This window comes from Canis lupus, chromosome 26, assembly GCF_003254725.2.
Source record: "Canis lupus dingo isolate Sandy chromosome 26, ASM325472v2, whole genome shotgun sequence".
NCBI classification, from domain to species: domain Eukaryota; kingdom Metazoa; phylum Chordata; class Mammalia; order Carnivora; family Canidae; genus Canis; species Canis lupus.
Genome location: NC_064268.1, coordinates 22,512,055 through 22,524,162, shown reverse-complemented (window position 1 = coordinate 22,524,162; position 12,108 = coordinate 22,512,055). Strand labels below are relative to the sequence as shown.

At 47.7% G+C, this 12,108-nt stretch overlaps 1 protein-coding gene across 1 annotated transcript in view; it reads right to left on the bottom strand.

Annotated features, from left to right (window-relative positions):
• The window catches only part of ZNRF3 (zinc and ring finger 3), a 158,071-nt gene extending 149,741 nt beyond the window's left edge, over positions 1–8,330 (bottom strand). Inside the window, exon 1 of the mRNA XM_025474415.3 lies at positions 7,809–8,330. Within this exon, the coding sequence (XP_025330200.1) occupies positions 7,809–8,108 (300 nt within the window). The 5' untranslated portion in view covers positions 8,109–8,330. The remainder of the gene's footprint in view (positions 1–7,808) is intronic.
• Positions 8,331–12,108: the final 3,778 nt, after the last annotated feature.

Below are 12,108 nucleotides of genomic sequence, written 5' to 3'. Positions count from 1 at the left end.
TTCACACTATCATGAGTCAACAGAGCTGCTAAAAGTCAGACTTTAAAACATCTCATTCAAGCTACAAATGGAACAAAGAACCTCTACTCTTTACCTCCTCCCTATCCTGTTTGACAGGTATAAAAAGGCACGTCTCCACAAAGGGGTTATCAGCTTTAACCTCAAAAGTAGGTAAAAATGAGTCGGAAAAGACCAGAAGGCTCAAATCCACATACTATGTCATTACATACATGTTTCTTCAGAATGGGCTACCCAGACCTAAACTTTGCACCCCGGGCCAGGTGTTCCCTCGGCATCCGGTAGCCATGGAAGACTTGTGGCTTGCATGCTGTCTGCCCCCTACACTCAGCTGCCTGTGGGTGGGGACGGTGACCTTCCTCACCCCCAACCTGCCACCTCACCTCACCCAGGGTCTGGTGGATAGGAGGCAGCAGTGAATGTCTGTTGACAGAAGGAACACAGCACCTGTAGTGAGTTTCCACCCAGAAGGATGGCATAAGCAGGGAGAACCCACAGCTTTAGGTTCTTGAAATCTCTTAAATCAAATAGCTAGGGGACATGCAGTCTGTGCGAAGTCAGAAAGGCACTGAACGTGGGATGGGATTTTTTGCAGAAAGCAATGCAGACTTCAAAATGGCTCTAGAAAGTCAGCCACAGGAAGGAGGTGTGTCTCACACCAGAAATCCCTTAGATGCCAGAACACTTACAAGCCACTCCAACTCTCCCAACAGCCAAAAAAGTGACAGTTGTGTGCTTCAAGTCATCGGTCCCTCTTCCCAAACTTGGCAGACCGGCCCTTCGTGGGAAAAACAAGTTAGTACGAGAGAAGGAAGGAAGGAAATAAATCTCTGTAAGCGTAGAGCATCTTCTCAGTTAAAGTTATGGATTCACTTATTGGTTAGTGATCCTGGGTTTATACCCGACTCCAAACTGCACCATCAGTTCCCATAATCTCATTCCAAGCAGAAGCAAGTGCCAAGTGAGGCAGTCTTGTAAAAACAGAAATGGCTTAGAATCGCACGGACCTGGGTTTGAATCTCAGCCCTACTGCAGACATGCTCAGTGACATTGAAAATAACTTCAAAAAAAAAAAAAAAAAAGGGAAGAAAATAACTTCACTCTCAGAGCTTAGCTTCCTCATCTGAAAACCTGAGGCATGCCATCTAGCTCACCCATGAAATGTGAGCACGGCACTGTGCCCAGAGCCAGGCACACAGGAAGCACTTGACCATTAGTAGCTATCTTATAAAGCTCTGACAGAGGGGAAGATTGAGCAAGTCAAAATCTAAATCAAAGGAGAAAAGCAACCATTTAGGGGCACCTGGGTGGCTCAGTTAAGCATGTGCCTTTGGCTTAGGTCATGATTGCGGAGTCCTAGGATGGAGCCTGCTGTCAGGCTCCCTGCTCAAAGAGAGTCTCCTTGTCCCTCTCCCTCTGCCCCCTCCCCTGCTTGTGTCCTCTTTCTGTCTCTCAAATAAGTAATAAAAATTTTTAAAAAGAAAAGAAGAAAGAAAAGCAATCATTTAAACCCAAAGTACAATTTAAGAAGGCCTGGCTTTTCCCAATTAAACACCTGATTTTAAAGCATGCTTCTACATCTGCATTCTCTGGCAAACTCAGCTGAAGGACAGAAAGACTCCAAGCCTGGGAGTCTGGAGACCCAAACAGTTATCAGGGTCATCTCTACTCTCCACATGCCCTGGGCAAGGCACTTCACTTCTCTGGATCTCCTTATCTCACACATTAAAGGGCTGAATCTGTTCTTCTGATTATCAAGATTGATTTAAATGTCATTTTTGTCATGAACTGTAAATCCACATTCTCCAGACTTGGGAAACATCAACAGGAAGCAAAGTTTTCACATGGTATATATTCAGATTAATGATGAATCTGAATTCCAAGCCGTGACTGTCATTTCCACGGACATTAAGGCTTGGCTGTAGACTATTCTTCATGGGTTTCTGTCCATCCATAACGGCTGTCCACATTATAGCTTTCTTAATATTCTATGTTTTATCAAGTAAAGAACGTCTACAAACCCTTATAATGCCAGGTATCCTGCCCCTTGACATGCACACACACAGGTTACTCTCATACAACCTGTAGTTATAAAGCCAGTGGACCCACCAGAACCAGAGAGAAAGGTCCATTCTTTCCATCTAATCAAGCAACTTTCTGGAACTAACAACAAAAAATGAAAGATAATCCCAAAATTTATGAGCTATGTCACAGGAAGTTACTTAAGTCCATTAAGACCCATTGCCTGCCTGCTGTTCATTCTAAATCCATCATTCATTCACCAACTATGAAGTGTCTGATAAATGGCAGACACTAGAGATCCAGGGATGGATCCACGGATGAGCAAAAATAAACATGCCAATGGGGCCACAGTCCACAAGAGAAGGTGTGAGGAGTTGTTCTTAAGGCATTTCAACATTGGAAGATGCTCCATTTCATTTTCCAGTAAATGATGAAAAGGAACACATTTACAGTCAGCTTTCCCACATGCTACATTCAGATCGCCACCTTCCTGCACTTCACTCTCTAAATGCAAATATTCTTTGAGGGGCTATTTTCTCACTTCACCCAAGGATAATGCATTTAACTAGTACCAGATGGATGCACAAGAGAAAAGTTAATTCATTATAGACAATGGATGTCTTGGGAACTAAGGGCCCAATTCTGTGGGGGAACCCTCTTGGGAAGGATTATCACTTATCCATACACATGTCTGTCTCTGTAAGAGACGGCAGACTCCAAAAAAATAGCAATACAGTGTCTGAAAATAGGGTTTGGTAAACATTTATCAGATGAATATGCTCGACGGAGACACACAAACCTGTAGACTTCTTTACAACTCTTGCCAGCCTGAGCTCCAAATTCTTAGTAATGGACTCTTTTGGTGATGGGTATTAAACCAGTGCTTCTCTTTTTCCTCTTGGGGAGAAGGGGAATCCCAGAAATCCCTCAACAGGCAAAACCGTGTATCTTCTCAAGAAAACAGAAGAGCACATTCACAAGTGCATTGCATCTATAATTTCAGGTGTTGGGACACCTGGGTGGCTCAGTAGTTGGGCATCTGCCTTTGGCCCAGAGCGTGATCCCTGGATCCTGGACTGAGTCCCCCACATCAGGCTCCTTGCAGGGAGCCTGCTTCTCCCTCAGCCTCTGTCTCTTATTGTGTCTTTCATAAATAAATAAAAATCTTAAAAAAAAAAAAATTCAGGTGTTCACAGGCCCTCTCTGGAAGTCTGTGACCTTCAGATTAATAACCTCCACACTACACTGTTAGAAATTAGACTCAAGGGATCCCTGGGTGGCGCAGCGGTTTGGCGCCTGCCTTTGGCCCAGGGCACGATCCTGGAGACCCGGGATCGAATCCCACGTCGGGCTCCCGGTGCATGGAGCCTGCTTCTCCCTCTGCCTGTGTCTCTGCCTCTCTCTCTCTGTGACTATCATGAATAAATAAATAAAATCTTTAAAAAAAAAAAAAAGAAATTAGACTCAAAATAATGCCCAAGCCTAACCAGCCAAGTTCTATTTATTTGGCAAATATAGGAGCAAAGGGGCCAGACAGACCTGGGTTTTGACCCAGATTTTATCATTTGCTAGCTGGGTGAGGTTGGGGAAGTCAAATCATTTTTCTCGGCCTCAGTTTCGTCACCTGTAAAATGGGTTAACAGTAGTTGCTAATTCCATGTTAAAGTCAGGATGTGAGGAATAAACACATGATGTGCTTGGCACAGTGCCCTGCACACAATAAATGAAGGCCATCACCACCTTCCCTCTGGTCTGCAGATTTCATGCTTAAACCTCCCACTCCCATCTGCATCTCCATTCAGAGCTGCATTAACAACTCCCATGGGATCTTAGAGAACAAGGCAGAAAATATGAGTCCCTAAGCATTAATAAGGTCACAAAACACAGCCCTAACATTTTCCCCCAAATCAAATACTTGGTTTTAACCTATGAAGGCCCTCTAACAAGACAGTCAATCTCTTTCTGTGTAAATCCAGGTCAGCTGCCAGCACACAATTGTTCTATTAGGCCAAGTCAATTTTTAGAGGCAGGCCTGTTAACTTAAAATGGAGATGAAAAGAAAAGTGTTTGATCAAATTTGGAACTGCAGAAACACACTGACAGGGAAACAAGACAGAGGAATTAGTTTCCTAAAATTAGTCTCTGTGATGCCCTTAGTTAATATTGGATATTTAAGGATGTCACTCAGCCCTTCTAACCCACCATCCGGCTTCCCCCAGCCCCTCATAGCTAAAGGCAGTGAGTGTCTTAGTTCTTAAATGTTCTCAACTTTCCTCTGCTTTCAAGACCATTCAACACTTAACCCAGGATCCAGAAAGACCAATTTTAAAGTCACACAAAACCGATCATTCAGAGTCCTTCTACAAATGAATTTCTCAAGCGTTTCTAAATATTTGACTTCAAGGGGGAAAAATGCATTTCCACTTTAAAACAATCTTTCATCTCTAGCGATGCAAATTTTCTTTGTTTGTTTAACCAATCCACATACCACTAGCCAGTGTTTAATCAGGCCTTTATTTAACATCACTAACCATGTGAGTTGCGTGGACAAGTCTGAAAGTTTCAGATAATGATCTCATAATAGCAACAAATTGGTTCAAAGATGAAATATGTATCAATATGTCTAAGAACCCTTTAAAGTTCCACACTTCAGAATGACAGAACTGTAATTAATTCCTCTGGCATTCACACTGTTCACACTGTACGTCTAATACACTTATGAGCAAATGGACTTCAGTGCTGCATGAATAAATAATTAATAGCATTTCATATCCACACATTGTTTTCACTACTTTCACAGATGAAGATGTTCAAAAAAAAAAAAATCTCTCTTCTTAACAGAACAGAGTGGTGACCTTGCGAAAGTTACTTAAGCCTAAAATGCATAAGGAGAGAAAACCAAGAATCCTGATGACTAATACCAAGGTTTGAATTACTAGCTCTCTTTGACACCGACACTCACACTCTAACACACACACACACACACATTCTTAATCAGGCCTCCCCTTCCCCTAACCCATGCAAATGACTGAACAACAGGTACTCTAATTAGAAGTATCTGGGGCAAACCAAGACTACGATAAGGTATCTCCTGTCATTGTACCTAATAGGGAGGGAGGAAAAACAGTAATACAAACCAATTTCCTATCTTAAGAATTCTTAGAGGAAAGAGACTCCCAAGCAGGTCTTTTTCTCCCCTTAACCATGAACAACAGCGCTACCAAATCCCACTGGAAATAACACAAGTAAAGCTAGAGTGCTACTATTTAGGTTTAGTTATAGGAAAATGAGCCTTGCTCTGACAACCATAAAATATTAAATAGCAAATCACACAGGGTTATTTTAAGATAGTAAATAAAAGGAGGTTTGAAAAGTTCAACAAGGCACTTAGAAAACATGATTAATCTGAAGCTAAACACCAATTTGTTTCTTCTACATTCTCATTTTTCATACAAAATGTTACATTCCCTCTCAGCGGTTCTGAAACACCAGCTTTCCTTACAAAAACATTTTTCAGGGCTGACAGGAGCCACGCCAGTTACTTCAATCGGGCAGCATTCGAAGAACTAATAAAAGCATGCCAGCCTCTGTACACACACAGCCCTGAAAGCCATGCTGAGCTGTTCTCTAGAGTTGAGAGGTTCAGCAAGTGGCCCCCACAAAAAAGTTATTAAAGATATGGAGTGAGAACACCGAGAAATGACTATTCAGACAGCTCAGATAAACTCACCAACACTGTGCAGTTATAAAGGAATTAAGGACACCTATTAGTGATTGCTTAAGAGGTCAACTTATTAAATACCATTTAAGTCATTTTTCTTTACTTAGCAATTGTTGACTTAATTTGGTGGGGGGGGCGCTAGGCTAATGGACTACAAAAGAGTTAGATAAGCACTTCAAAAAGATTCAAAGAGAATAGATTCCTTCTGCCAAATTCATACATTCTCTCTCTACTCACAAGGATAAAACAGCTACAAATGGTGTGTTTAAACTGCTAATTTTGTATTAAATGGTGAACCCAAGATTATCTCCAAACCCCAGCACTACCCATAATGGATAGCCCGCCAGACAAACTACCGTGGAGAAAGAGTACAAGTTAAAACACTGCAGATAAAAATCACAAACTTCAAAAGTCCCCTTCAAAAAGTGAAGTGCCAGGCTAAAACATCTTTTCTCTTAGGAGGCTGTAAATCAAACATTTCTAAAGCCATCCAGGGCACAGTGAAAGTCTCAAAGAGAAACAAGGAGTTACAGGGAATGAGCTCTAGGATTCAGACTATTCTTGAAGGCTTCCACTAAAACGTGTTAGGAATCTTCAGCAGACCATCTTCTCTAAAGCTTATGAACTAAAGACCGTAACTGTAACATTAACAAGGGAAAAAGTCCCAAAGCTTTTAACATATGTAGTCACAGGACTCAAACATGTGCTTCCCCTTCTCTTTACCCTGCAGAAGTTTAAGATGAGAGTAAGAGCTCTGTGAGGCAATGCTGCTGATTAATCGCCTGGCAGGGGTGCCTCTCCCCGCCCCCCCGCCCCCCCACCCCCGGCTCGGTAAGGACACACCTCTAAGGAGCCAAGCTGCACAGCTCCCTGTCCTATCCACGTAGGGCTTCGAGTATGCACCACGGGAGGGGAAACGAAGAGGCTGCTATGCAATCATCCATCCAGTTCCCTTCTCTTCATTCATAACTCATCCAAGAGTAAAGCACTAGAAGGCCCAAGGCTTGCAGCCCTGGAGCCATCCCATCATCTCCAAAAAGGCTCCGAATCAAGTCAACCATTTCAAATCGCCCGCATCCGAGGCATGCATATTAACCGCCTTAAGTGCGCTGGCAGTCTGCTAACAAGTTGATAAAATCATAGCCAAGGAAGCGGGAAGGCATCTACCCAGCTCAGCAACCGCAGAGGCTTCAGCTGAGCCCGTCCTCCAAAGTGTAGGCTCAAAACTCTCCCTAGCCAGCCTTCTTTGGAGTGCAGACCTCTCTCATGGGGAGCGGGGGGGGGGGGGGGGGGGTCCTGTCAGTGCGCGACCCTGTCTCCCTATTTCCAGGCCCTCCGCAAAAGTCCTTGGCCCAGGAGCCGACAGGCGGTCTCCCTCCCGCCCGCTGTAATCTGAGGCACGCAGCGAAGGCTGCCTTCTGCGGCCACTCCAGGGCACCCGCGATCCCCGCTCCTCGGCCAGCTCCCCCTGCTTGCTTGCTTGCCTGCTGCTGCATGTCCAGAGCCCTGCAGGGGGGTCAGCGGCCAGGTGAGGCTGGCGGCAGGTTCCAGGGAAGAACCTGGCGTTGTGCAGCCTGCAGACAAACCTGGCTACTCCCAAAAAAGGACATGCAAGGATGCAGAGCAGAGCCTGTGACTGGAACAAGCCACCCCATCCTTCATCGCCCGTCGTTCCAAAGTTGGCATGCAACAGGTAGTTCCAGGACTTCCACCTGAGGCAAACCGAAATGCCGGCCGGCCCACGGGGGCCGCGTCTACGCGAGTCCCCCGACCTGGGGTCTCCCGCCCGCCCCCGGAGGCCGAGCCCCCACGTGCGCTCGCCCCCCGCTGCGGCGCCCTGGAGGCCGCGTCCCGCCCGCCGGCCCGGGAGGGATGCCGCCGGCCTCGCCGCCGCCCCTCCCGCCCGCCCGCCCGCCAGCCCGCGGCGGGGTCGGCGGGCGCAGCCCCCGGAGCCATCTTGTGGCGGCGGCGGCGGCGGCGGCGGCGGGGAGGCGGCGGCAGCGGGGAGGCGGCGGCGCGGCGCGGGGCCCGGGCGGCGGGCAGCTACCTGCACGATCTCGCCCTCCGCGCTGAGCGTGGCCCCGGCCCGCGAGAAGCGGCCCGTGAGGCCGGTGGTGTAGGTGGTGTAGTCGCCGCTCGGGCTCGACTCGAACAGCACCACCTCCACGAACGCCGTCTCCTTGGCCCGCGCCGCGCCGGGCCCCGCGGCCGCCAGCAGCAGCCCGAGCAGCAGCGGCAGCGGCGGCGGCGGCGGCAGGCGGCGGCCGCGGGGGCCGCGGGGGCGGCGGCGGAGGCGGCGGCGGCGGCGGCCCGGGGCCCCTGGGCGCCCGCCCGAGCGCGGCCTCATGGTCCTGCGGCGGGAGGGCGCGGAGGGCGGGCGCGGCCGGGCATAGTCGCGGGCCGGCGGAGGACCGAGCGCGGGCGGACGCCTCACAGCCCCATCGCGGCGGCGGCGGCGGCTTTGTGGGTCGCAGGCTCGGCTCGGCTCCCCCGGCCGTCGCGCCGCGGCCCTTTCATCTGCTCCACGTGAGGGGTTATCCCCGCCCCGGCAACGTCGTGACCCGCTCTCCCCTCCCTCCCCGCACTCGACCGCCGCGGCCGCCTGGGGAGGGGGGGAGCGGGAGGGCGGGGCGGGGGCGGCGGGGGGCGGCCCGGCGGCCGGACACGCCCCCGCGCTCGCCCCGCCCCCTCGCCCCGGCCCCGCCCCGCCCCGTCGTTCTCGCCCCGCCCCCGCCCGCCGTCTCGCCCCGCCCCCCGTCCTCGCCCCGCCCCCGCGCCCTAGCTCCACCCCTTCGTCCGCGCTCCGCCCTCGGCGGCAGACATTTCTCCTCACCGTTGCCAGAGTTCGGCGGGAACCCGGGCTGCATCCTGCTGGCGGGCGACTGCGTTGTCTCTGGAGGCCCCACGCCTGCGGCCCCGTGCAGTGGTTGGGGCCTTGCCCTTGCTGGCTCCGCGGCCCCAGTCCGCGGTTCCCGGGCCCGCCCCCGGCTCGCCACCCTCACCCCCAGCTCTAGGACTGAATGGGAAAGGCCGCCCGCAGCTCGGCCCGTGCCGGGCCATCCGGTTCTTCCCGGTGTCGCTAAGACAGCACTCAACTGGGGAGGCGGAGGAAGGAGCCGTTTAGCCATTGGATTCTGACGGAGTTCACCTTTCTGCAGCCCAGACACTGTAACTCAAAACACCCCCCAAGAGGAGTCCTGAGACGTTGAGTCTCCATTTGCAGAAGGCCAGAGTATTCCAACACCATCACCTCATGCGCAGAATGACGGCTGCCAAATTCACGTACCGAAGACTTGCTCCAGGACCCAGGGCTCCCTAATCGCCCAGAAGAGAAACTTTCAAGTCCCTGCCCCTCTTTGGAACATGCCTTTTCCGCCCTCGTCTAGCCCTATGAGAATCGAACCCATCATTCAAAACTGAGATTCGGTTCCCACTTCCTCCGTGGGCTTTTCCTTCTCTCAGCCAAATGGCTTTGTTCAGATATACGCAAATATTTGGTTAGGATGATCTGCTTCTACTTGCTACCACACCCAAAATATTAAAAAGACGAAAAGAAAACTCATTGAGTTATTGTCTTGGGTAAACAATTTACCAAGGGTAAAGGAGAAAAAAAATATTTTCAACACGCGGGCTAGTAAATACACTTGAAAAAAATCCACGGATCTGCATTGCCACATTTGGACCACCCAGAGTTTCTGCTTAAGAGGGAGGCACCTGGGAAAGCAGGGCTGTGAGTACAGGGGCTTTGTAATTCCCTCAGAACCAAGCCTAACCACTGCTGGGCACCAGCAATCCTAATACTTCCCCCTAGGTGGCCCAATCCAGTCATTAAGTAAATTCCTATAGCCCACCCATGACACTTTGCAGTATTTAAAACTCAAGGTAAAAAAAATAAAAATAAAAATAAAAAAAATAAAACTCAAGGTCACCGTCAACTGATGAACGAGTCGACAAAAACAGTACATCCATACAATGGAATGGAGTAGTGATACCGGCTACAATTGTGAATGAGCGCATCATGGTAAGTGAAAGAAGCCAATCATAAAGAACCACATAGTGTATGATTCCATTTATGTGAAATGTCCAGAATAGGCCCAGCTACAGAGACAGAAAAATTAGTGGTTGCCAGAAGCTGGAGGGAGGCAGAAATGGGTAGTGACTGCTAATGGCTTTCTTTTGGGGGTTGATGAAAATGTTCTGGAATTAGATAATGATGATGGTTGCACAAGTCTGTATATATACTAAAACCCACTGAATTTTACAGTGTGAAATGATGGATTTAATGGTACGCCAATTATATCTTAATACAGTCGTTAAAAAAATTTCAGTCGTCAGCAGTATTTTTTTTAAGATTTTTATTTATTTATTGATTCATTCATTCATTCATTCATGAGAGGCACACACGGAGAGAGGCAGAGACATAGGCAGAGGGAGAAGCAGGCTCCCAGTGGGGAGCCTGAGGTGGTACTTGATCCCAGGGCCCCAGGATCACCACCTGAGCCAAAGGCAGATGCTCAACCACTGAGCCACCCAGGTGCCCCCATTAGCAGTATTTTCATGCGAACACACACACACATACATACACATAGGATACTGTATAAGGATATTTTCTACTCTTTGAAGGCTTAGTTCAAATCTCACACCCTCAGGACTCAGGCGGCTCTATTTAAAATGGTAGTGTACACCCTTCTCCCCGCCCCTCCCCCAAATCCCAATCTCCCTTGGCCTGCCCTCACCCTCCACCCCCATGACATTTATCCCCTTCTAACATACTAAATGATTGCTTCTTTATTTTTGTCTCTATTCCACGCCCCACGCACACACATGCCAGAGAACAAACTCTATATTGGCAAGGATCTTGTCTTATCACTGACTTAGGCCAAGGCTGCCTGGCCCAGAGTAGGCACTTGATACATACTTGTTGCATGAATTAATGACTAAATGAATGAGTTATAAGCTCATCGTTTTGTATCCCTCCCATTTTTCAGACATTTGGGGCAGCTTGTTAACTAACAGCTGCTTAGGAGCACTGGACTTCATGGGACCAAAATAAATTCTGAATGTGGAGAACAACAGTCCTTCCCCTCAAGGACCACAGCAAAAACCCAGATAAGAGTCAAAAAAAAAAAAAAAAAAGAAAAAGAAAGAAAAACAGAAAAGAAAGAAAGAAAGGAAGAAAGAAAGTTCAATTTTTAAGATTCTGTTTAAAGAGGGGCGCGCCTGGGTGCCTCAGTGGTTAAGTGTCTGCCTTTGGCTCCGGTCATGATCCCGGGGTCCTGGGATCAAGTCCCACATCGGGCTCCCCATAGGGAGCCTGCTTCTCCCTCTGCCTATGTCTCTGCCTCTCTCTGTGTGTCTCTCATGAATAAATAAACAAAATCTTCAAAAAAAAAATTTTAAAAGATTATGTTTAAAGAAATACATGGTTAATAAAACACAGGCCAGCAACACAAAGATAACACAACTCCTCTCTCACCATTGTAAAGCTGCTTAAAAATGGAGATACTTACTGAGTAATGAAATTTCACCAAAATCTGATGGGCAGTAAGGGGAGATAGGAAATAACTTTAAATAGGAGATAAGACCCTTTGGCTAGGAGTGAGGGCTGGATCAAGTGATAGGTATGAAGAGAAGTCATACCCATTCATTATTTTTTGTGGCACATCCCCAGTTAGGCCATCCTGAGTGTAACTTATCTTGTTCTTTTCTCTACCCATCAGACCCAGCTCAAATGAAAATAACCAAGAACAGGTGCATCAGCATCAGTTAAAAAGCTGCCAGACCTTTGGCAAATCTCACTGACTTAGGCCAAAAACCTCACAAAGCTTTGGGAAATGTTCCACCATCAAAGTTCTATTTATAGGACCAAAGAGGGAAGTATAGGGATTTCAAATCCATAAACGTATTCTTTAGTGCCTAAAGAGACCATATCTGTGCTAAATAAAAACAGACATGGATATTCACCGCAGTGTTGTTTTTAATAGTAAAAGACAAGAAACAACCTACATGTCCATCAACAGGGAATTGGTTAAATAAATTATGGTACACCCACTTCATATATAATAGGATTCATATTGAAAACCCATTTAAAAAATAAAGAAGCACTCTATTAACTTATACAGGATGATCTTCAATATATACTGCTAAATGAAAAAGATATGCATATGATATGTTACATTGGAGGAAGGTTGGTAAGTAGACAACAGATTCCTGAGAAGTTGCAAACATTAACTATGTGTGGAAGGAGACATGAGAAACGGATAAACAGTTGCCTCTGGAGAGGCATCTGGATGACTGAGAAGCAGGGAAAGGAAGGAGACCTATTTTTCTGTATATACCCTTTGTAC